This window comes from Plutella xylostella, chromosome 22, assembly GCF_932276165.1.
Source record: "Plutella xylostella chromosome 22, ilPluXylo3.1, whole genome shotgun sequence".
NCBI lineage: Eukaryota > Metazoa > Arthropoda > Insecta > Lepidoptera > Plutellidae > Plutella > Plutella xylostella.
The window spans coordinates 7,957,574-7,981,768 of NC_064002.1; the positions used below are offsets into that span (position 1 = coordinate 7,957,574).

At 34.5% G+C, this 24,195-nt stretch overlaps 4 protein-coding genes across 8 annotated transcripts in view; 1 reads left to right on the forward strand and 3 right to left on the reverse strand.

Annotated features, from left to right (window-relative positions):
• The first annotated feature begins 2,720 nt into the window (after positions 1-2,720).
• Positions 2,721-13,500, forward strand: LOC125490311 (ras-related protein Rab-3). Of its 5 annotated transcripts, XM_048629172.1 has the most exons (7): positions 4,636-4,766; positions 5,168-5,274; positions 5,909-6,026; positions 8,268-8,386; positions 9,744-9,792; positions 10,229-10,351; positions 10,764-13,500. In XM_048629172.1, the coding sequence occupies exons 1-7, from the start codon at positions 4,710-4,712 to the stop codon at positions 10,908-10,910; spliced, it is 720 nt and encodes a 239-aa protein (XP_048485129.1). In that variant the 5' UTR covers positions 4,636-4,709; the 3' UTR covers positions 10,911-13,500. The 5 variants fall into 5 exon arrangements, with proteins under 5 accessions (XP_048485130.1, XP_048485131.1, XP_048485129.1 ...); XM_048629173.1 differs by lacking the exons at positions 4,636-4,766; positions 10,229-10,351 and adding an exon at positions 2,721-2,846 and having other exon boundaries at positions 9,744-9,915; XM_048629174.1 differs by lacking the exons at positions 4,636-4,766; positions 10,229-10,351 and adding an exon at positions 2,853-3,302 and having other exon boundaries at positions 9,744-9,915.
• Positions 13,501-14,205: 705 nt separating this feature from the next.
• Positions 14,206-16,958, reverse strand: LOC125490310 (multiple inositol polyphosphate phosphatase 1-like). Its single transcript, XM_048629169.1, has 5 exons — positions 16,701-16,958; positions 15,599-16,023; positions 15,410-15,508; positions 14,651-15,105; positions 14,206-14,403 (listed from the first exon to the last, which is right to left on the reverse strand). Exons 1-5 carry the CDS (start codon positions 16,861-16,863, stop codon positions 14,223-14,225), a joined length of 1,323 nt encoding a protein of 440 aa, XP_048485126.1. The 5' UTR covers positions 16,864-16,958; the 3' UTR covers positions 14,206-14,222.
• Positions 16,959-17,152: 194 nt separating this feature from the next.
• On the reverse strand, positions 17,153-19,327 carry LOC125490319 (multiple inositol polyphosphate phosphatase 1-like). Its single transcript, XM_048629216.1, has 5 exons — positions 19,069-19,327; positions 18,520-18,947; positions 18,079-18,177; positions 17,486-17,940; positions 17,153-17,401 (listed from the first exon to the last, which is right to left on the reverse strand). The coding sequence occupies exons 1-5, from the start codon at positions 19,223-19,225 to the stop codon at positions 17,224-17,226; spliced, it is 1,317 nt and encodes a 438-aa protein (XP_048485173.1). The 5' UTR covers positions 19,226-19,327; the 3' UTR covers positions 17,153-17,223.
• A 409-nt stretch (positions 19,328-19,736) lies between these two features.
• The window catches only part of LOC105391172, a 114,996-nt gene continuing 110,537 nt past the window's right edge, over positions 19,737-24,195 (reverse strand). Inside the window, exon 15 of the mRNA XM_048629329.1 lies at positions 19,737-24,071. Coding sequence (XP_048485286.1) covers positions 23,414-24,071 — 658 coding nt within the window. The 3' untranslated portion in view covers positions 19,737-23,413. The remainder of the gene's footprint in view (positions 24,072-24,195) is intronic.

Here is a 24,195-nt window from a genome sequence, read left to right on the forward strand (position 1 = left end):
ACTAGAAGTCAAAACTAGGCTATCTAGTTTGGTAAACTTTATTCTGGCCGAGCGGAAAGCCGCAGCTTCATTAGAGATGATGATGATGGCACATGATGGCCATCCTCATCATCTCTGTTCCAAGCAGTTCTTATCTTACTTTTACATCTCGATAACCATTGTTTTCGAGGCTCGTTGATGTCTATTTTGAAGGCAGAAATTCAAATTTTATAGCTATAAAAAGCTTTAATGTCTTCGTTTATTCCTCTATGGGTGTTCCCGTAAATGTATTTTTTTCCTAACAAAATTTATACTCGTAGTTTGACAGCATTAAAATTTTGTATTTTTTTCCTAGCAAAATTAATAGTTTGACAGCATTAAAAATAGAATTTAAAAATAGACATCCAAAACATTACCTATTGAGAAACGCCATCTGATGTTTCTCCAGAATAACAGATAGGTACTATACGTTATCTACAACTTTACTCACAATTATTACAAACGTCTGTTTCTCTTCTTCCCAACTTTGTATTTTTTTTTATATACAAAATTGCTTAGCACTTCTTAAAGGAACTCCCACTATGTTTATGTCCACAAAGAATATCAAAGAACCCTTTCCTAATAGGGAGTTGTTTTCGGATTACATTTTTAATTTACACATTTACTTGGAAAATAAACACAATTAGGTATTTGGCTTATTGATATAAATGTAAAAGCTTGGTATCTACCACTACCCTCACACAGTCGTATTAAAAATATCCCAAAAGCTTTGTCCAAGTATCAAAATCCAGAACAATACAGCCAGACGAAGGTTTATGAAATATTACACCCACTTCCTGCTGTAATATTTTTCAGTATATTTAAGGATAGTTTAGGAAGTGGGTTCTCTATTCTATTCTATTCTATTCTATAGGAAGTGGGTTCATATTTAGGTATTATAAAAAGGATTCTCAAGCGCTTATAGGTACGCAGCTATTAACGATTCATCACTTATTTCATGCATAAGCACTCCACATTATAATTTCAATTAGTATTTCTTGGTGAAATTTTTGTTTTTTTCTTACCAAGATTATTTAAATATTATATTAATTAAGTACAATAATTTACATTATGAGTAACACTATAATAGGTATTCATGATAAATGAAATAAAGCCCAACCATATTTTAAAACAAATGAAATTCTGTTTCAGCGCCATCTATTAGAAAATTTCAACACCATCTAATTCAATTGTTTCAGAATGTGCCTGCAACTTTTCCATGAATTCCATAGATGGCTGCTAATATGAAATTTTATTTATTTAATAATAAACTGCTAACTTCGTGGACTCATCTCTACATGTCGTAATTCAATGACAACGATGACGATTCTGAAGGCATAAAATATATAAAAAAAGAGATTTTACTAAATTCGAATTTCAAAAAAGGTAATAGTTTTAACAACACTCAAATTATAATTTGTGCCTTCCATTCACAGCCCCAAAAGCTTCTTCTATAACTATAAGAGCGGGCACATATTAGAAACTTTTTGTTTGTCTTTATATTCCATGGTCTGTAGGCAATTGATAGCACAGCTCCATAACATTATCAGAACCTGAAAATAATTTGAACATCCAATAAAAATATGACATTGTGCCCAGCAGGAATCCAGGCTACTGGGTCCCGGAGGCTGCGGGAATCGGGTCGCGATCCGGGTCAAGGCTCTCGAAGGGCCGGGGGTCACTCTCTACGTCGTTGAACGGACAAACGAGAATTGTCACATAATAGGCATGTACAATACAACGAGATAGAGTCGTGGTCAGCGCTGTAGTTTTGTTTTTCCTAGGCTTCGGCGCGCTGTGATAACCTCGACTCTATTTTGTTTCATTAAGCAGGCCGAAAAAAGGTGAAAATTCATATTCGTTCGTTAGTTGGTAGAGTGACCCCCGAGTCTGTTCAAGCTCTCAATCAGAATGGAGTGCGGTTTCCGAATGTATTCTTCCCAGGCGTCGTCGAGTGGATGTGAGGACATGATTACGGCTAGGGTTTTCAATCTGTGATAAGGGTAGCAAAGTGGGATGCATCAACCGTCACTGGATTTTATCGAGGCAGAAGTATTTAGGCAGTTTTTGTAAATTTCTGTTATGTTTGTAACTTTTATAAGTATACCATGTTTTTACCAGAAATAACCAGAAATAATAAAACTAGGTATAGTGATAAATACAAATACGTAATTAAAATTGTCGTTTTAAGTATAAATAATTATTCTTCTTATCGTGTTGATGACAAATTAATGAGGTCTATAAATAATACATGCCGAGACCTAGGCATAGACATAATAATAAGTATTAATGACTTCCCACACAGACAAATTTAAGGAGGGTCATGATAATTTCAACAGAAACAGAGAAATTTTATTGCCCTAGGGCATTGGAATGTCATGAACGTTCCTGAAAACAATATATCAAAGGCAGACGAGTCAAAGATGCCTGCGTCTAAAAATAGCTCTTGACTCGGGCTCGAATAAAGGAGATTGTATAACCACAGGCAGAGTACAAGCAAAACTCCCACGCTATAGAAAGTACAACGACTGAAATTCAGCAAGGTTTTTCAGACCTCTCACGGGTTTTACATTTTCTGATTTCTTTAAAGTACAAAATAGTCGACTGCCTGAATCTAACTTGTAATTTGAGATCGCTAAAATCAATTTTAATGCTTATTTTCTGTAAAAATCATAAACTGAACTTGACGATTACGCAAATCAGTTGGCCGACAAGTTTGACAGGTCCTGCGCGTAAAAAGTGCGCGCGCATCGTACGCCATCTTGAATTTCCCTCCCGTGTCACTGAGTAGAGCCACAGGACGTGGGTAACAGCTGCGAAAGTAAAAGGTGCTCATCCCTTTTGACTATTACCCAATTTCTATCCTAGAAACTAAGAAGAATCAATCGCATATTAGTCAACAAAAGTTTTAAAATCAGTGGTGCCTTGCTACGGGTTCAGAAGTGTTCGTTTGCTGAATAAGTTACAAAATATCTGTTCCATTCAAGTATCGATTTTCTTATGTTTGTACTTGTTAATAGTGTAACTTTACTTAGATTCCGCTAACGGTGACGGTTGTTGGAATTGATTTTGAGTTAAAATAAGTGGTTAGTGATTTTGTATGGTTAACTACTTATTGTAGTAATAAATACTGTAGGAAGAAAGTTAACCTTCACGGCTATCATTTACTAGTGAATTCGTGAAAGCTGTTGTACTAGCGCAGTGTGCCTAGCACTCCTAAACAGGGATAACAAATTAGGATACCTGTGAAAGCATCTTAGTAGTTTTCGTCCTAACGAACTAAGGTGAGTCCCTTCTTACTTTTATTGGTAGGTAGGTGCAGGTTTTGGAGCAGGTGTTTTTGTGTTGCGACGAGTTTTCAATAGTGAAAAATATATTGCGCGAATGTATTATTTTAAATAATAGTATTTTTTTTTCTTTAACTATGACTTAGTCTAAAGTACCTAGATATGATTATACAAACAGGGCTTTTATAGTTATTACAGAAATTATTTATTTAATTCTTTAATTTTAATTCAGACCCATCAGAATATCAGAGAAGACTCTACCCATAAAATAAAGCCGTTTCATAAATTAACCTTCTCCTTATGTGGCTGACTTTTTCCACTTTAATTGTAGAGTTGAGCTGTGTCCTCCAGCCCTCAGGGGGTCACGCTATATTAAGAAAAACTAAGTTTTGGAACGTAGTTTTCGACTCATATATATTTTGTACTAAACGTGCCGATTGCACGATTGCTCTCGTTCGTTCGTTTTTCAGTCAGCATAGAGTAACCCTCTTGGACCTGTAGTGCTTAGATGAGGAAGGCCGAGAGCAGAGAGTTGTGGCGCTCCTTGGGAGTAGCCTATGTTCAGGATCAGACAATATTTTTTAGCTGATGATAATTATGATTTTCTTATAACACACAACATACGTATGATTGATATAGAGTAGATTGAAATATCTAAAAAAAAACTGGAATAATTCTTATTATTCAATGAAATGAATATTATGGTTGAATTTAAGATACTTTGTTTTGAAGCATAATATAGCCCGTTAGAACTATAGCAAGCTAGCACTATTAAATACCTATGTTTATTATTAGTGGTGGAAGTACCTACTCTTGTTTTTGCGTTTTTCCATGCAGCCGATGTTTTGAGTTTTAGACTTCTTAGGTCATAAGTATGGCTGCCCACCAGTGATCACTGATGATGTTGAGTGATGTGATTACTGATGAGTGATGACACTAAACTAAACTCTCAAAAACGCGTAGACTAAGTATTAATTTAATGAAGGTAGCTGAAAGAGAAATTGCAGAGTAAAATTATTATGAAAGGCATGTAATTTGACTCATTATCGTCGATTCATGGAACCACGACTCCTTTCCATTTTGCATAATACTCAGCATGAGGACGCCCCATACTAATAAAGGATATGACGACACAAATACCTTATCTACAGTAAAGCGACGCTACTTAATTTTTAGCTTTATCTTGTCAATAATAGGATTGTATTTTACATGTCCCCTACAGTGTTTTAGTAACTGATAAAAAATATATGTTTCTTCATCGTAAAATAGCATTTATTTACTTTACAAATAAGGCTGTTTAAAAATATTTTTCTTTTGCAATGAACAAAAATGTAACCGTTAAACTTCAGTATTGAACTGTGTAAGGGTACAACATTACGTGAATTTATTGATTTTAGAGTGAAAATGATAAGTGAATCCGATAGTTGTACCAGTAGTGAAATAGATTATATTCCGGATCAGGTATCTAAAGGTTACTACTAATAGAGAGTTTAGGTTCAGTTTAATTCATTCTAACCTATGATAAGTTCATTACTCGCAACGCAATGCTCTAGTCTAGACTCTAGGTACTTTTCGAAATAGAAGTCAGAACCAAAAAATTGGGACCATTTTTCGTTGCCTGTTAGTGTATAGTGTACCATCAAAATGTCTTTAATTTTTTAGGCTTCGTGTAGAAAATTAACTCGATTATTATGTATTATTATTTTACCTCCTTATACATAAAAAAGTTATTGGACACAATATCTATTGAACTGTTTTGTCCCTCTTTGTCAAATAACAAATTGTTCTCTCTCAGAGAGTGTCTCACGCTACTTTTCCAGTAATAAAATTTTACCTAATCAATAACGTAATATTGTTCGCAGATGGCCGGTGGAGGAGACCCAAAATGGCAGAAGGATGCGTCGGATCAAAACTTCGATTACATGTTCAAGCTACTCATTATAGGCAACAGCTCCGTGGGTAAAACTAGGTAAGCATTTTTTTTGTTTTTGCTGAAATTTATATGTATAGGTACAGCAAGTTTTGACTTTTGGGACACCCTGTACATGGCATCGACGACGCAACTAACTAATGGAGCCTCGCCTTAATAGCATTCAGAAGCATGCCTAAGGATAACTATAAATCCAGCAATAGATTGTGATTGACTGACGAATTTATTGTACATTCATCTGCATTAGTAGCTATAATACTTTTGTACCTTGTCAAAATCACAAACTGCCTATTAATTCATTCAGAATTTGACGGTTTGATATTAAGTGGGTTGTTTGACAACTGACAAGGCACAGAAATGTATAGCTACTTACGCCTAGTTTCACTATAGTTTGTTAGATCATTAACACCCTGTTACAATGTAATGTCGTCAATTATACGTCATCTCCATATTAAATCATAGAGAGATGTGTCAAAAGTCACCAACTAATCCCTTGTTAAGATCTAACAGAGTATGGTGAAACTGGGGCTTATGCTGCTGGCTGTACCTCTACTTATTTAACAACTATAACTGGTTGTCATGAATTGCTTATTAGATTAAGCCCACGTTTTTTACTCGTATATCTTTACAATAAAGTATAAAAGAACTAAAACAAAACTAATATCCCTTCCAGTTTCCTATTCCGCTACGCGGACGACTCGTTCACATCGGCATTTGTTTCTACCGTCGGCATCGACTTCAAGGTGAAGACGGTGTTCCGCCACGACAAGCGCGTCAAACTGCAGATATGGGTGAGTCTTTGGGCTGCCGCCGCTACACGGGCTTGTTATCGACGTCGATAAATGTCACTATATCGCGATTTGCTATAAATAAGGCGTTGTGTCTGGTTTTTGGATTACTTACTTAAAAAAGTTTATCAAAGGATGTTGTGACACTGTTACGAGTACATAAATTGATAATAAATATGATAGGCTCACACAGACACGTCGAAGGTCCAGGGCTCGGCGTGGGGAGCGCCCTCGAAGAAGCAATCCGAAGAATTCTTGATGTTTACACACAAAATTCACTTGTCCGTTTATAATGTAGTAAACAAATATAATGCCTAAATGGCCACTGGTGATATTTAACCGATATTCCCAAAATTCACAATTATTCCGATAATCGCGACCGCCTAGTTATAAAAGCCGAACAAGAGGCGAAGAAAATGGAATGACTGACATCTTGTCTAAGTAAAATTAACCTACCGTACAAAATGGGTAGGTAGATTGATTTTAATCTACCCACATACAAATATTAAAAAAGGTATCCGCATTTTGTTAACAGTCCAACCGTTTTAAGTTCAACCTTTTGTCGAGATTTTTCTTTTGCACTGACACTCCATGTAGGTAGTTCGTATTAAAATTTCGTTGAGTATTGGATATACTTACGTCCTGTAGGGATATTTGTATAATTGTATTGTATTGTGGGAGGCACTCTAGTGTATTTAAACAATACCTATATAATTATTCATAAAAATGACTTAGAATTTTCAGCTTTTGGAAATCCGTAGTGCTCTTAAAAATCTGGAAATATCCTTGTACGTACCTAAGTACCGATTCTTGTGTCCTTCCGTCCACATTAGTCCAACCTTATATTCATAACATTATGTACCTCTAAACCCAGCAGGCCCTAGGTAGGGATATCTAAGTGGACAATTCAGGGAGAGACCTTTGCTCAGCAGTGGGACACGAGAGGTTGAAAAAAAAAAACCTCTATGATACCACATTATTAACCCTAGTTAGTTAGTATTATGACATCAACTACCGTAAAAAAATAGGTTGACTCAATCAACCGTTTCCTTCGTGGTTTAATGAAACCTTAGTAAGTATTGATTAATGTTGCAACGCCCCCGCTAGGACTTGACCTAACAAATACATGAGGAAGCGTTTATTTATAAAATAATCAATTCCTTCTTCAACTTGAAACTTTGACTGTTGCAATAAAATTTATAAATATGTATTAGAATTATTTTTGTTATACATAATACTTAACGCATCAAATAGGTATAGGTCTCGGTATATGTGCTATTCTGTACAGTTATAATATAATTTTCTATTCCTGAAATTATCATTCTATTGCCAGAGAGCTTGAAAATTTTCCAGTAGGCATTTCGGGATGAAAAATAATGTGTTAATTTAGAAAAATATAACACGGTCGTCACCATGCAGTCGTTATTTAGAAACATGTTTCAAACTTCCACGTTTATAACAATTAGTAGGAAGTGGGTAAGGCCATAGATAAAATACCCAAAAGTTTTATAATTTCCGCACAAATTTATGTAACAAAATTGATAAGCTTATTAAGGGAGAGTAAACAAACATTGGTGAATGAATGACACAATAATGAACCGACTGCCAACATAGGTGTTCAACCGGAACTCCGAGAGAGCGGGTGACCTATTTACATGCTGTGCCTACTGTATTCATTAGTTCCATAATTAATTTTACAAAGAGAAAATCTGAATTTTGCCCTGTTTGTTGAAACCAGAGAGTTAGGTGTTATTTTTTAAACGAGGCTTAAGGGGGGAAAAGGGCATAGAATAGTCCGGGTCGTATGCATTTTTTTATAGCTTGGGTTGCATCAAAACATACAGTTTCAGATGTGTTCTAAGCCATATTTTATTATTATCATCATCAATACCTAATACCTTATTTATACTATTCAAAAGAGTAGTTGTTATCAATTTCAAATGACCTGATACACCGAGCATTGCCGAAATGATGGACGCAAATTATGTTCCTAAGCTAAGTTCGAAATAATGTAAGCTTTGCCAGTACTTTGTCGGCTAAATCGAAAAAGAAACCTCTTTTATATGTAATATTATTATGAAATATTGAGCCTAAATAATCCACTCCATTTTAAAGCATAGTATTTCTGTAACTTTACGGTAGAATGTCCATTAGTAAAAATTAAAATCCCTTCCATGCCGTTCCGGTGTGCGTAGGCCATAAGACACCTGTCAGTACCTAACTGTTTTTCCCCTCTGATTCCAGGACACGGCCGGGCAAGAGCGCTACCGCACCATCACCACGGCGTACTACCGCGGCGCCATGGGGTTCATACTCATGTATGACATCACCAACGAAGAGAGCTTCAATAGTGTTCAGGATTGGTATGTTAATTTTTTTAAAGACATTTCTTATCTAGAGTTTATGGCCTAGTTAGTTTACGTCACTGATTTTGATCCAGAGCTAGGTATTTTATCCAATTTTGTTCAGATGTTCTCGATTTTATGGTATTTTTTATTCAATTCATTCTAATCTAATGGAGAAATTTCTTGAAGTGATGATGATGATGAAAATTAAAGTAAATTTATGCGAAGCCTTTTGAGAAATTTATGCCATGCTAGACCTCGATTTTGTCGAAATACTCAAATTATTATGTGTTTTGCCAATAAATAATCCAGTACATAAATCACTTCCACTCACTGAGTGCTTCATAAAGCACAGTTGTAAAGTTGCTTCTTTGTTGAATGTATTGGAATAATTCCTCAACTAGAACAACACTCGAACTCAACAAACTTTCCTCTGCCGCATTCTTTTATCATCTGCCTACATTTTCTGTTATTATTAAACGAGATGCCTTCGCTGTAATCACAGATCATCGTAAGTGGTTTGAAGATAAACTATTTTGCCTTCTTCTTAGCCTTTCGGAGGGTGATGGACTGATGTTCTTTACTGAGATTTTGAGGGTTTTTCACTTTTGAGAAAGGCTTAGCCAGTCCTATTTGTTATCAGTTGCTAACTACTCAGGTGGTGCCAGACGCATGTAAATTATATCTGATACAGAGAGGCCTCTTTAACCGATGGAATTCAGAGGGGCGGATCCGTGATAGACACAACACAATTTCAAGAGGAAGTACGACGAGCACCTTCTGTTGCCTCATTCAAAGATAGGGTCAGGTTACACTATTTGAATTCACTGAACAGTTGATTATAAATATAAGTTGTTAGTATTTATTTATGTATTTATGTAAACGAGTTTATGTAATATATAATATGTAAGTTTATTATAGGTAAAGATATATATATATATTTTGTATTGTGTTGTTTTATTTATTTATATAGTATGTACTGTTTAAGTAGTATACCTTGCACCTCTACTCCCATTAATTATGTTAAAATTGTCTCTTCCATCCAAAGGTTGTCTGGTAGAGATTGCTTTAAGCAATAAGGCCGCCTTTTTTGTACTATGCTATGTATATAAGTTGTGAATTGTAATGTGTTTTTAATGGTGCAAAATAAAGAGTATTCTATTCTATTCTATTCAATTGTATCTGATTTCCCGGTCATATTAAGGGTTTGGCTTCACCACGCTGGCCTAGTGCCGGTTCCCTTCCTTCATTGAAAGGAGACCTGCGCCTCAGCAGTGGGGACGTGATGGGTTATGATGATGGTGATAAAGCGACTAAGGGCGGTAATCATTTCATACAACACAAAAACCTATATCAAATGCCCTTCCCTCCGCAGGGTGACGCAAATAAAGACGTACTCGTGGGACAACGCGCAAGTGATCCTGGTGGGCAACAAGTGCGACATGGAGGAGGAGCGCGTGGTGAGCTCGGAGCGCGGCCGCCAGCTCGCCGAGCAGTTGGGCGTCGAGTTCTACGAGACCAGCGCCAAGGAGAACATCAACGTCAAGGTAGGGAGGAAACATAATGGATCTGTAGGTACTGCATGGATGCATACTTGGCATAAAAGGTAAACAATCTTACCTCGGATCGCCCAGTGCTACTACTGGATGTTGTGGTCGGTAACATCTGGATCCGGCTCGAAGGACCATAAAAAGGCTTGGTAGCCTCTATAGCCTAGGATCGCTCGTTTTTAAGAAATCCTAGTAAAAAGACACTTTAAGACAGTTTACTCTTTGTGGCAAGTATAAATAAATGCAGTATGTACCGCCAAGTATGAATTAATGTGGTAAGAACTCGTGGGACAACGCGCAAGTGATCCTGGTGGGCAACAAGTGCGACATGGAGGAGGAGCGCGTGGTGAGCTCGGAGCGCGGCCGCCAGCTCGCCGAGCAGCTGGGCGTCGAGTTCTACGAAACCAGCGCCAAGGAGAACATCAACGTCAAGGTAGGGTGGAAGGATAATGGATGTATAGGTACTGCATGAATGCATACTTGGCATAAAAGGTAAACAATCTCTCCTTGGATCGCCCGGTAGACGCCTTCAAAGACATTGCTTCTGTGATTTCTAGCACCTGATCGAAAAGTGGCTCTACTACTGGATGGCCTAGGAACGCTCGTTTTTAAAAAATCCAAGTAAAAAGACACACTAAGATTGTTTACCTTTCGTGTGATCCTAGTGATTGACTTATGATCCTGACAATCAACAAATTGAATCAATTAATATGAAAATGAATTTGCGATAGGTAGTTTTAGATAGTCTATCTAATTTTTCCAAGACGAAGAAGCACAAAAAGCTGCTTGTCACAAAAACGCTGCTTTAGAGCAACATCTGCAACATGTCTTTTTGCGGTTTTCAGAACGTATTCGAGCGGCTGGTGGACATAATCTGTGACAAGATGTCGGAGAGCCTGGACTCCGAGCCGGCCATCATGGCCGGAGGGAACCGCGGCCAGCGACTCACTGAGCAGCCGCAAGGCAGCAGCACCCCTAACTGCAACTGCTAATAGAATTCAAAGCCCAAGGCTTGTTTTTAACAGCATGCGAGATTGCACGCCATTTTCCCGCATCTCGTTTGCATATTCCACGCGTTACAATGAGTACCTGTATGAACGCGTGCGGGGCAATCCCGCGTGCGTGATCAAATCCGCTTGCTGTTAAAAACTGCCCAACGTTGTGGAGGCGCTTGATCAATTGAAATTGAGACGCTTGCAGACTCTTCAGAGTTTTAACCTTTTTAGTCCTCGTATTTAAGTTATGAATATCCTATATTGTGTATGTACAGTCTGAGAGCGTCACAATTTTGGGAAAGGTTAGTCGGGTATTACGTTATACAATTTGCACATTACCATTATAATATGAAATTGAAAATGTATATCAAAACTTAGCAAAATTGAAACATTATTATCAAAGAAAAGCTTAGTTCACACGGTTATAAAAAGCTAAAATATTATGTCTAACTGAATGCTTAATTCGAAATTGAATTTATCCCACTTGAATTCATTTACTTAATTGTTTGCACAATTTTAAATAGTTATTGGTTTCAGTGCTTTTGTAAAAAAATGCAAATACGAATTAATTAATATAGTTTGCAAGTTTAAAATGTTGATTCGGAAATTCTTTAAGTACTGTTATTATGATGTTAAAATAAGTATAATTATCAATTAATTAGGTATGTTTTAATATTATATTATAACTTCTATTAGATGTTAGATACTTATGTGTCTCTAAAACTATTGAGCTGGAGTAGGGATCTGATAAATATTTTAGTAGGTAGATTTTAACAACTTAAATTTGGCAACTAATAATTATTTTATTTTTAACTACGTTAAATAAGATTTTATTATATTATATACCCTTGTATTCAGGTAGATTTACCTTTCCTTTTTCATTTTTAAACCTTATGGGTCGTTTTTGTTCTATTTTAAATAATAGTAATATTATATTTATTTTTCATTGAAGGAATTGTATAACATATTAATTTAGTGTTCTTATTATATTTATTTTTAAATCTTTCATATAAAATGTATGTAGATCTTTACTATAGTTCGTTGCTTCATACATAAGTAGTTAGTGGGAATATGTGTTACCAACGTTGTTACGAAATTGATGTCATTACTACTCGTATAATATTAATCTTCTTGTTTCATTGTGACTGAAGTAACTTCTGCAGTATTTCTAACATAAAATATAGAGGTTATGTACCTCATCATATTATTATATGATTTGTATGCTTGAAAAATGTCTTGGCCACATTATGCGATATAACTAACAATAATTGTTGGGAATCCATAACTATACTATTTGTAAATATGTTTACCAATGTAAAAATAAAACTGTATAGTATTATATCTACGTATGAAACTGTTTGTATTCTTGTTACATACTATGCTATGATAATATTATGTATTAAAATTAGATGTTTATAGTACGCGATAGTTTTCAGTGAATCGTAATAAATATGGTAACTTTCTCCAGTCTCCAATAAAACAACTAAATGTAAAAGCTACCATAAAAGATAAACCTACTAGGATTTTAATGAAAGATACCTTCAACAACGATAGCACATGAAAAAATTTAAGGCTTTACCATGATAGCCTAAAGCCTACGGATATCCTAGAAGGTGTTTGCATAGAGGGACTAAACTTTTTCGTATTGATTAAACTAAATTTTAAACCGTATCAGCTATAAATTGAAAGTTTAGATAAAAGGAAAAGATTCACTGAAACAAAGCTAATCACAAAAATAGATTAAGAGACGATTACATATACATATATTATAAATCTCTATCTATTTTAATTTGTATAATTTGCATAGTTTTGCGCATAATTGTTATTGCGATCACTACATGCGTATCTTAGTGTGACTACGGCGGTCGCAGTAGGTCTACTTTAGAAGACATAGACAATACAATTTATATCAAAAATTCTGTTGTAACTTGAGCACATTATTTTTTTAGGAAATACTTATTAGGTACTTACATAAGGGATATGAAAGCATATAATCTGTATTAATCTAAGGAAATATACGTACATTTGTAAAGTTGACAGCTTTATTTCGAGTTTTTAACAATGAGTAGCCCAAATTGTTTTGAATATTTATACCAAAAAAAAGTTATATAATCTGAAATTTATAAATATTATGGCAATTTTCATTTATTATAGAAATTGAAAAAACAACAATCATGTCAATTTTAATGATTTGTTAAATAACAGAGAAAACAGCTGAAAACTTATGACTTTTATTTTTTTACAAAATACTTATTTGAGATAATTATGTGCTTAAAATTTAAGAATACATTTATTATCGTGTAGCTGTAGAAATGTTTGTGAGTCCTATAACAGGACATGAAAGAGGCATATCTTAGACGGGCTTGTAGAAAAATCTTCAGGGAGAAAAGGAAAAAAAATACATGTTATAAATGTTTCGTCAAAGTGATTGTATGATTTTCCCCCATAAAAATACTTATTAACAAAAACAGATTCCGCACTTAGGTTACCTACAGTAAACGTTATATTTTCATATATTATGTTTTGTATGCAAACTACTATATGGCGCTTAAAGTACATAAATAATTACTCAAATGGACATTTATAATTTTTTTTACGTTTGCTTGCTATTTAATCTTTTTGTTTACAAATTAAAATATGTTGGAGAAAATAATCAATACATGAAGCATCGTTAGAATAACTTGTATGTTATAGATATTTGTTGTGTGTTAATATTTGAATCATCTTAATATACACCAGTGTAAAAGATTCATGAATATATACGACCTATTAAATATAAAATTTGTTTTATTTCTTAGTTTACACTTACAAATCAAAACGCGATAGGGTGCATTGTTTTTATCTGAACAAAGTAGGTACCTACTTACCTATTGGCTATGATTTAATATTAAATTGTTACCCAGGGGCTGCTTATTTTGTTTTCGAAAAGCTAAATAAGGGGTTCTCCTGTGGTTAATACTATGATTTTCATATAAACACAAATGGCAAAAAATGCCAATTCCTTCTTATAGGTAATATTATATGTTCAAAAAGATTCTGCTGATATCGTCACCAAGGTTAATTTTAATATGATCAAGTGCTTGGTTTAAGAAGACTTTAACTTGAAAAAAGGGTAAGGTACTTAACAATATAAATTAAATAAAACAACAATTTCACCTACCTGTGCTAGGCTTCAGGTGTACATTTTCCAGTGCAACAGTATTGGGTTGTCTACTAGTACTTTGCCTATTTATGCAGCCAGGAAATGTGTGTGTGTGTGTGTGTGTTTTGGAAACTATTGGCAATAAAGTAATTGATTTGATACTTTATTTAACGAAAACGTGTATTCATAAATTTACAGAATTTCAAATCAATTTTTGAACCGATAAAAGGTTGTAATAATTTCTCAAACTCTTCCCACGTGCATATTCCATCTTCACATAGTTCGGTCATTGGATTTTCATTTAAATAAAATGCCACTTTAAATTCTGTCGAGTTTCTTTCACTGCATCTGTAAATAATTTTTAATTCTTTTATCATTAATAGTTTTTCAATAAAGTTTTGAATTTGCTACATGGAATGGGCTACAGAGAAAAAAACTTAAAACATGTCCTTACCCGAAAAGGTAATAAAATTAGACGCATGAGTTAAGTATAATGATTTACGGTCCCTTAGCATGAGGCCCCCATTTTTGGAAAGGGTACTGATAAAAAAAAAAACTGCCACTATTAACATACTAATTATAGACGTAGGCTCACCTGTTCAAAACAACCAACATGTTCGCACAATATCCTGACCGGAAACTACTCCGCCACTTCCGGTTCCGAACTCTCGCAGTTCCGTTTAAAGGATATTCGTCTTTGTATAAACCCAGAGCAGTGTATATCATATCCATCATGGTTGCATGTGAAAGGTAACTTGTTACTTTCTTCCCTTTTCCATCTTTTGCCAACTGGAAAGTTGTCAGTAAATCCCATAGCGGTGGTCCACCGTAAAATTTATTCACAGGGTGTCCGTAACTGTTTCGGTAATAATGTCTCAAATCGCCGACGTATTCCAGTACTTCCAAATCTTCTTTATTGAAGACTGCACACCATGGACTGGACTTTTCTTTAGAGGACCAAGTGTAGCGACACAAGTCGTGAAGGGATGTGATATTTTCACCAGACAAATCGTAATTTAGACCATTTCGCCTCTCTATCCGGTGTTTGGCCTGAAAATAAATTAAAAATATTTAATTTTACTGCTGAAAGACTTTTCTTCTAGTGGGTCTATTACGGGCTGAAGATAATGAAACAGTTGGTGTTGTTGCATTGATGAGGATGAGTGGTAGTTATAGTAATATATATTTATTGCAACTATATGCTGCAGTTATATCAGAAATAAAGTTCGTTTGAAGAAGATTGTGGTCACTATATCCATTCATTTTTATCCTCATTCCCTGTTTGCTAGTATGACATGCTACGAAATACTAAATATCCTCGGTAAAAAATAAATAGGTAAATAAAATGTAGTACCGCTAAATAGTCATCAGTTTTTTCGTAATAATCAACTTCCGCGTACAATGCCGGATTTGCCTTAACTTCTTTTTGGTATATTCCACAAGCTGCGTAGGGCTGGAATATAATTATAAGTAAGTTAAATTCGAATACAGGTGCAATGTCATAGATAATATCGGTATTGAAAGGAGCTATTCGCATACTTACTGCTATATTATCGAAGGAAAGGTTTACTTCCGAAATGTTAACAGTTTTATCACCAGCCAATCCTTCAACATAAGCTTTTAAACTTTTTTCAATCCAATGTCCATAGACCGCTCGGAACTCATAGCTGCCATCATCAAGCGACTCGACCAATTTTGGAAAAGTTTGAGCTATCCTTTTCCCAATTTGAAACATATCGTTATATCCTTCTTCTGTTAGCTTGCTCACGTATATAAACATATCTTCCGGTACTTCATAAGCTTTTAAATTGTCAACATCTTGGGCACAAAGGGAACTATTTCCTTTTTCGTAACTCTTTATGATGTCATCTTTGTACGATAAAGCGGTCTTAATTTTTCTTGCAAAATCTGGCCCAGGATTCCGAGGGCCATGCCGCATTATATGCCAAATGCTTACCGGTTCACAATCTGTAATAGTATAAAAGTTCTTGAAATTATAAAAGTTGACTTCTAATCAATTACATTCTAAATTTTTAAAAAGAAAATATTATCTAATTAGGGCTCATGTGGAGTGTTTGTGGAGTAGATAGCTTTGAAAATCAACTAACGGTGGTTATTCGTCATGGGCGATGGTTATTATTGGCGCCGTCATAATAATGTGATTATGACAGTCGTGTATGGGCTTAATTAGGAAATTAAAATATATTATAGTTAACTAGGTATTTAAATCTCAACATCACAATAATTAAAATCAAATTATACCTACCGTAATATATTATGTAATTGAAATCGCTATCCTATCGTGGTTAAATTCCACCTTGTCCATAGTCTTTAATGACTTCGATATCTGTATAATAAGAAGATACTTATAGCAATATAATAATAATAATAATATGTGACTACGGTTGTTCGTCTGATTTAAAGATCAAATTGACATTTTATACGGTTCCAATGTAATTAGGATAATACCTATTGGAATAAAGCGGTACGATTCACCATAAGGATGTCCCCTGTAAGTCTTTTGTTAGTTTGTGGTAAGGCCTTTTATGTTTTACAAAAGATGAAGCCATAGGTTCAGGTTTAGAACATAGGTTCTATATGATTAATTCCAAGTAAAACATAAAAATAGTATGATTCTTGCTTACCTCCTAATTTTGCATCTCTGATATCCCCACGAACTGCATCGTAAGACGTTTTACTCGAAAAATATTTATATGTGCAACCATCATTCCAATAGCACTGTTTCAATGTTGCATTCGTTAAATAAACACACAAAATGGTGAACACTAATAAACACTGCATATTCATTTAAAGAATATCTCAAATGTTTAACATTAAAATATCATTATGATATAACCAGATTTATGTACTATCAAGAGCCAAACAAGTTTCAGACTGACTTAAAAATAATATAATGTAGAATAATTTGATTGAGGACAAGGTGAAACAGTAAATGGGTTGGAAAGATAAGTCTGGCCCTGGAGGGATAAAGGAAACATTCTTTTGTTTTATTAAAGAAAAAATGCATTTTAAGTTTTTGTAAGATTTTAACTCCGTTGGCTTCGGTCTAGAAGAAAAAATAATAAAAAAAAACTTCTGTTTAGATTTAACCTTTATTAAAAAGAATTTGTTTATTAAATAAGAGAGATTTACGTTATAAATACCTTATTAATACCTATTCGTTTTAAATTGACAAAATTCTGGATCTACAGTTGCATTTATAAAAGGTTTTAGAAGGTCTTCAAATTGGTCCCATGAACAAATACCACCTTCACAAAGAGCGGTCAATGGTTCTTCATTTAGATAGAAAATTACATTGTAATTCGAAAGTTTATCCTGCGTGCACCTGGAATGAGTAATTAACTTTTTAAATGATTCATTTGAACACTAGAATTTGAAATTTTAGGTTATTAATAATATCAAGGCTTACCTGTTCAATACAGCCATAATATTAGTAGAGAAACAGGAAATAATACTAGTTCTCAGTTTTCTATCAGGTTTTTTTTCCTTACCAGTCAGCGGCAAATCATCTTTAAACAGTCCTAATGCTGTAAGGACCATATCTGTCATGGTTTCATGAGCTGAGTAGCTTACAATTTTCTTTCCGTTTCCTTGTTTTGCTTCCTCAAATTTTTTAAGAAGATCCCACAGTATTGGTCCTGCAAATTTTATATTCATAGGAATTCCATAGCTGCTTCTGTAGTAGTGTCTCAAATCTCCGATGTATTCTAGAACTTCAAGGTCTTCCTGACTGAATATGGAACACCAGGGACTGTATTTTTCTGTGCCAGACCAAGTATACCGGCATAAATCATATAGTGTGGTTATATTATCGTTGAATAACTTGTAGTTAATACCAGTGCGCTTTTGAATACTATCCTTGGTCTGAAAAACATTAACACATAATTATTATAATTTAAGAGATATGCCTATAATCATATTTTTTGTGGTAGGTACTGAAATAAACATTATAGAATTAATTAAACTAGGTATTATAAATTATAATTTGTTTTCATTCCATACTTTTATAAAGTCTGGATGTCCTTTATATTTTTCCGCCTCTGCGTAAGTTTGTGGATTTTTTTTAACTTCTTCTTGATATTTTCCACAGATTGAATATGGCTGTAACAAAGTTACATATTATTTTAGTAAAATAAGTGGAACACCGAGCATCTTCATAACTGAGATTAAAATAATATACTATGTGGGGACATCTCACATACGGCCATCCGACCCCAAACTAGGCAGAGCCTGTAATATGGTTATCGGACAGCTGATATATCTACACAAAAACATAAATATATACATATTATTTATAAATATCAATACTCAAGATCCGAGTACAAATATCTGCCCCAGCCGGGAATCGAACCCAGGACCTTCCGCTTAGCAGTCGGAGTCACTAACCACTACACCATTCGGTCGTCAAACGTATAAAATTTCTCCGATATTAACACGACTTACTGCTATAATATCACCATCATCATTTATTTCTTCGATAATTTTATCATTATTGCCCGCTGTTATTCCTTCTACAAATGCTTTCATGCTATTGACTAGCCAATGCCCATATGCTGACTGAAATTGGTATGTTCCCTCGTCTAAGTTATTTACTAAATCTGGGAAGACTGCTCTTATTCTTTGACCAATTCCTAGACTTTCTTGGTAACCCTGCTTTGTAAGATATCGAACGTTGGTTAGCATGTCCATAGGGACATTCCAATTGCGCAAATTTTCTATGTCTTGGGCACAGACTGAGCTATTTTTTCTATCAAAACTTTTAACTATAAGTTTTTTGAGGCTAAGTGCCTTCTTCATTTGTCTGGCGAAATCAATTCCTGGATTTCTTTGTCCATGACGTATGATACTCCACATACTAATCGGTTCACATTCTGAAACAAAATCAATCTTTGAGTTAGTTCTCAAAATCTTTGATTGTTATCTCATTTCTTTCTTTCATCTTTTCAATGTATTTTTTTATTATTTAATAATCTTAGATTGGTTGGTACTCACGCTTTATTTTAATAATACTATCTCTTATATCACCTCTCACGGAATTATACAGTGTTTTACTTGAGAAATACTTATAGGAACATTCTGTATTCCAGTAACATTGTGAACACACAACACCAGTTAAACAAAGAAAGAATAAAAATAATCTTAAATTCATCTTATTAAAAAAATATACTACAGAACAAAATCACCTCGTAAAATCAACTGTTCGTAGGGAAGATAAAAATAGCAATAAAATACATGGCCTTTATTAATTACTGGTCGGTTCGACAGGGCCGTGGATGTAGTTTTTTTTAGATAATACTTAATAATAATATACTTCATCGTTATATACTTCACCTTCCCAAGAAGCCTTGTTTGCATAAATGAGTAACCTGTTTTGGCAATTAATTTTATCAATAATTAAGAAAAGAAGCAAGCAATATATTTATGAACCTAGTTAATTAATTTCTCAGTGGTGACCGCTAATGTCACTAATGTGCTAAAAACTGGCATATTACCGTAGCACGTTCGTTTTTAGGAGAAATACAAAAGCAGTGTACTAATTAAATAATAATTATACAGGGAGATAGATAAGTCGATGTACTCCTTTAAACGGGTTGTAGAGGAAGGCATTTGCAGTCGATTGAACCAAATAATATTTGTTAGTACCTTTAATGGTAGGTACAGCATATTTTTTGAACAGCTGCACCGATTTTAATGAATAATTCCAAGGGCAGTGTTGATGGAGTAACATAAAAACCAAGTCGGGTACAAAATAAATAAAAAACCAAATACGGTCACAGTTCGCACAAATAATTTATTTTGTCAACTATAATCATGACTGGCTCAAAACAGTTACCAGATTATTAATATCATACCAAATGTAATAAACATATTAAATAAGATAATAATCAAAATCATTTTTCTAAAATACATAACAATCACTAAAAGTAATACTTACTGTTTTCTATTCTTTAAAATTTAAAATCAAATAATTATAATGATATTTACATAATTTTGTACAGATAAATATTGTATTGACTATGTACTTATGTTTTTTTACAGCTAAATAGTTCTATTAGTTAAAATTGGCGTTCTCTTTGACGATTTATTATTTTAATGACACTGCCATTGATTTGTGGCATCCTCGCTAAATACATCATAGACTTACACAGCCGTCTAGAAACTGTGCAAGTTTCCTCATAGTATTTTCCTGCACAGCAATTACAGGCGAGTGAGCAATTAAATAAATGTTTTTGTATCAGTATAAGTACTATATAAATCATATTGGAATTGTGTGTATGTTTGTAACGAATAAACTCAAAAACTGCTCTGCGAAAAATATTTATTTGAAGGCTTCCATTCCCGGGAAATCCTTGAAAAGGGGGATGTAGAGTTTGCAGAGCTTACGAGGAGGCGCTAGTTTATAAACACGGGAGCAATGAAAAATTCCTAGTGACATAGGCACATTACTCCTTAACGGAAATGACGCTGTCTGCAATATTGAAATTACATTTAATAGTGCATCAGAATAATAATATTATAGTATCAACTAATAATACTACTAATAATAATATCAACTTAAAACATTACATATTGAATTCAAACGATAGGTAAATTAAATGATTTAGAAAATTGGGACTCTTGTCTCCACATTTTGTGTGTGGAACTTTTTCATTGCTCGTGAGTGGCTTTGATAAACTATATTGGTTTCAGGTGATGAATGACAAATAATTGGTTCGTAATCTAACACATTTAAATATTCCCATGACCGATTTAACTGATCTGCCCTTTACCTTTGGTTGGAGTTAGATTTGCTTGGAATTTCTTATTTTAGACTTTTATGGTACGTACACTCGTACAGTCCAACTATGAAGTAATGACAATAAAGAGTCCGATTTTGCAAATAGGTACTTTTTATCATTTACTTACAGTTACAGTTAAAAATACCGATTGATAGTGGCTTTTTAACGGATTTGTGCTTAAATAAATATAGATCGATTAAATACGGTCTTTAACAATTACTTACGATCCACTTCCGTTTTCAGGACTTAACAGTTGGATTGTATCTGTAAATAGATTCATCAAATACACTATTTTCGGAACATTTGAACTTTTTTGTTTTTTTTTGAAGTAGGGAACCCTTAAATCCTGACAATAGTTTTCTGGATTTGTTAATCGAAATAAATATCTCAATAATTTAAAAAAAAATATATTTTTGCCAGTAAATAATAATAACTGAAGAGACTAATGTCGGCGCATTCAATATTGCTAACAATTTTTTACTCTTCAGAATTGCTTGCCTACTAAGTATTTTATTATTGATATTTTAAAATTAGGTTAGTACATGATTATATAAATATTACATTGCTTGTTCAATACATTGACACAATAAATTATGATTACTGTTCGAATGAATTATTTACTCTACTTACTTATAGCTATAGTTAGAATTACACAACATACAATATTAGACAGAGAAATGCATAAGACTTCAAATATCACTAGATGACGCACATCCAATTCAATTGTTGTAAGTTAATCTATGAAATAAACCTTTATGTTGGTCCAAACACTTGAAATGCTGGCTAAAGGATAGTGCACATTATGTAAGGCCGCGGTGTTAAAGGCCCTCATATAAGTATTTTATTACAATGCACTTTAGAGCATATTTTTTTACCGACATCGAAAAAAATACGTGGATTCCAATTAGTTTGTATGTAGGTGGGTATATTTTTTCAATATTAAACATAAAATAAAGCTACTTCTGTGCAGCTTTAATGAACGCTGCAGCCTGTCATAATGTGCAGGATCCATAAAATATTTACAAAATTTCTTGGATTAACAAGATTTTTTTGAAATTAGGATAGCTGTTTAGGTTTTTGTTTGTATTAAAGGTATATTAGCGAACAAAAAGGACATGTTGCTGAATTATTAGGTAACAAAATAAAATACTGTAACTAAGAATATAGCGATTTATAAAAATAGGCAATAGGTTTTACGGATACGTCAATGTTTTTAAAAAATAGACAGACAGACTATGTACTAGCTGTATGACCTTGAAAGGTAATATTTTAAAATATATTTGAAAAGGAGCTCTCTTTCAAAAGTTTGTTCATAAAATAGCCAGTTTGCGATACCTAGCCTAGGTACTCTAGCTGAGGAGGTAGTAGGAGAAGAAGAAAGTTCATAGAATTGACTGGGCTCCTATTTTATTCAATTTTTAATTAATTCATTTCGTTAAATTTTTTATTTAAGCTATTTTGTTTAAGGACCTGAATTTTCCTCTATTTGGAGGTATGTAAGGCTGTAAGTAGCCATATACTGTATCCTATTTTTGGACCAAGTTATTAACTATGCGTATGATTGTTCACTTAAAGTGACTATCATAAATTTTATTAGTAGCAGGAGCCCTTTAATATAATAGATCAAATAGAAGCAAATAGTTTAATACTGTGGATGCTAATGAAGCAATGGGCTAAGTTAGTAAAGATATATAGGTATTAGGAGAAAAATCTAAACTAAAGTCTAGGGTGCAATACAACAAGAGAAACGTGTTATGAGTAGGTACTTAGATATTAACTTCTACTTAGATACTTTGGCAGTTTTGTTATTAGTTTTTGAAACTTACACTTAGTACAAATCTTAAACGCTTTATGCTATTTTTATATTATAAAGTAAATAGCTTACTTAAATATTGGAAATTAAATTAACTAGGTAAGTATAATGGGCATTTAACCAAAATATAAGAATTATTCGTCTAAACTTAGGAACACTTCGTCTATCATAAATTTACGTTTTATAGTGTACTTTTCTTCGCCGTGGTATTTATACCAGGCGAAAGGAATACTATAATTTATTTGACGCTTTGAGAAGACTTATTTTAAAGATAGTTCTAAAATTTCGAAAAATGATTTTAACTACAGGTCTACTAGACTATACGATAAAGCACTTGGAGACTCCTGGTCGCATCTATACCATTACTTGCTTTTAAAATACAAACAGACCGTGTATGTCTATGAAATTCTAAATATATTTTGGACGAAACATCTCTATCATATAAATTAACCTAAAACGTGACCCTTAATTTAGATTGTTTGACGCATCCAAAGGTAAAGCATTTAATGAGTTGTATGATTAAGGCAATTGGACGATTTTAATGAAATACAAGACACTGAACGAACACTATCTATCTACCGCCCACGCCTGCAAAGAGCTACTGCGTCAAACAACGTAAACAAGGCACTTGTTGAAATCTGCCAGAACCTCGCTTGCCCGTCATGCAACTTCACGCCCAACAGACCAAACATGCAAAGTGATTCTCCAAAGAGCATAGCTTTCCCAGACTCAAAATCAGCGTATTTCATCCTGGATCTTGGTCAAGGTCAAGACTATTTTGACGCTCTAATAGAGTGGCTAAGAGCGCCTGTCGAACGTCATGTTCAGAACTGCGCCAAAGTCTCAATAGTTGCTCCTCCGACCTCTGGTCTTCCTCTGTCCTAATAGCCCTCGGGTACGGGGGGACGGGAGGCGTGTCTGTGTCTCGTGAAATGAGGATCTCTACGCTGGCTCGTGAGTTGGAGCCGGTGGCTGGTAGCGTTCTGTCTGAGACATCTTGATAGGAGCGAGTGGAAGAGCCTTCAGCTCGCCTGACCATGGGCGAAGGGGTGCGGAGACGGGTGTTAATGTCAGGCGGGGAGCTTGTGAGGAAGCTGACGTCTCGACTGAGTCTCCGTCCTATGTTGAGGCTGGTCTTTTCGTAGATGGATCCCGAGTCAGAGCCGAGGATGGAGTCTGTGGAGAAGCGGCGCACGTTGAGGCCGGCGAGACTGCTGCGTTTCCGTCGTCCCTTCGGTGAGCGGAGCTGGCGGGGTGAACGACCGCCGCGGGGAGAGCGGCTGGACACGTCGGGGGAGGGGGACAGAAACTTGAGTTCTGTAGGTTCCTCCGATACTTCGGAAGTCTCCACTGTGACGTGCTCTTTGATGGAATCCAACGAGTGGTCCCGCCCTTGCTGTACTCTGAAAGGATAAAAATCCGGATTAAAGGAGGAAAATATTATGAATGTCTGAGTGAGTTTTTTTTACGTACATGAGTAGAAAATAATGAAGAATTTCAGAATATACTTAGGTACACAATTTTTAT

Excerpts from the sequence above, each read along its gene's own strand:
- LOC125490311 (XM_048629170.1), top strand. The coding sequence starts at position 4,710 with ATGATAAGTGAATCCGATAGTTGTACCAGTAGTGAAATAGATTATATT. Across the intron at positions 5,275-5,908 it reads AGCTCCGTGGGTAAAACTAG|TTTCCTATTCCGCTACGCGG; the intron begins GTAAGCATTTTT and ends TATCCCTTCCAG. Across the intron at positions 8,387-9,743 it reads TTCAATAGTGTTCAGGATTG|GGTGACGCAAATAAAGACGT; the intron begins GTATGTTAATTT and ends TTCCCTCCGCAG.
- LOC125490310 (XM_048629169.1), bottom strand. The coding sequence starts at position 16,863 with ATGAATATGCAGTGTTTATTAGTGTTCACCATTTTGTGTGTTTATTTA. Across the intron at positions 15,509-15,598 it reads TTTCCTTCGATAATATAGCA|CCCTACGCAGCTTGTGGAAT; the intron begins GTAAGTATGCGA and ends ATTATATTCCAG. Across the intron at positions 15,106-15,409 it reads AAACTGATGACTATTTAGCG|GCCAAACACCGGATAGAGAG; the intron begins GTACTACATTTT and ends ATTTATTTTCAG.
- LOC125490319 (XM_048629216.1), bottom strand. The coding sequence starts at position 19,225 with ATGAATTTAAGATTATTTTTATTCTTTCTTTGTTTAACTGGTGTTGTG. Across the intron at positions 18,178-18,519 it reads ATGATGGTGATATTATAGCA|CCATATTCAATCTGTGGAAA; the intron begins GTAAGTCGTGTT and ends ACTTTGTTACAG. Across the intron at positions 17,941-18,078 it reads GACATCCAGACTTTATAAAA|ACCAAGGATAGTATTCAAAA; the intron begins GTATGGAATGAA and ends AATGTTTTTCAG.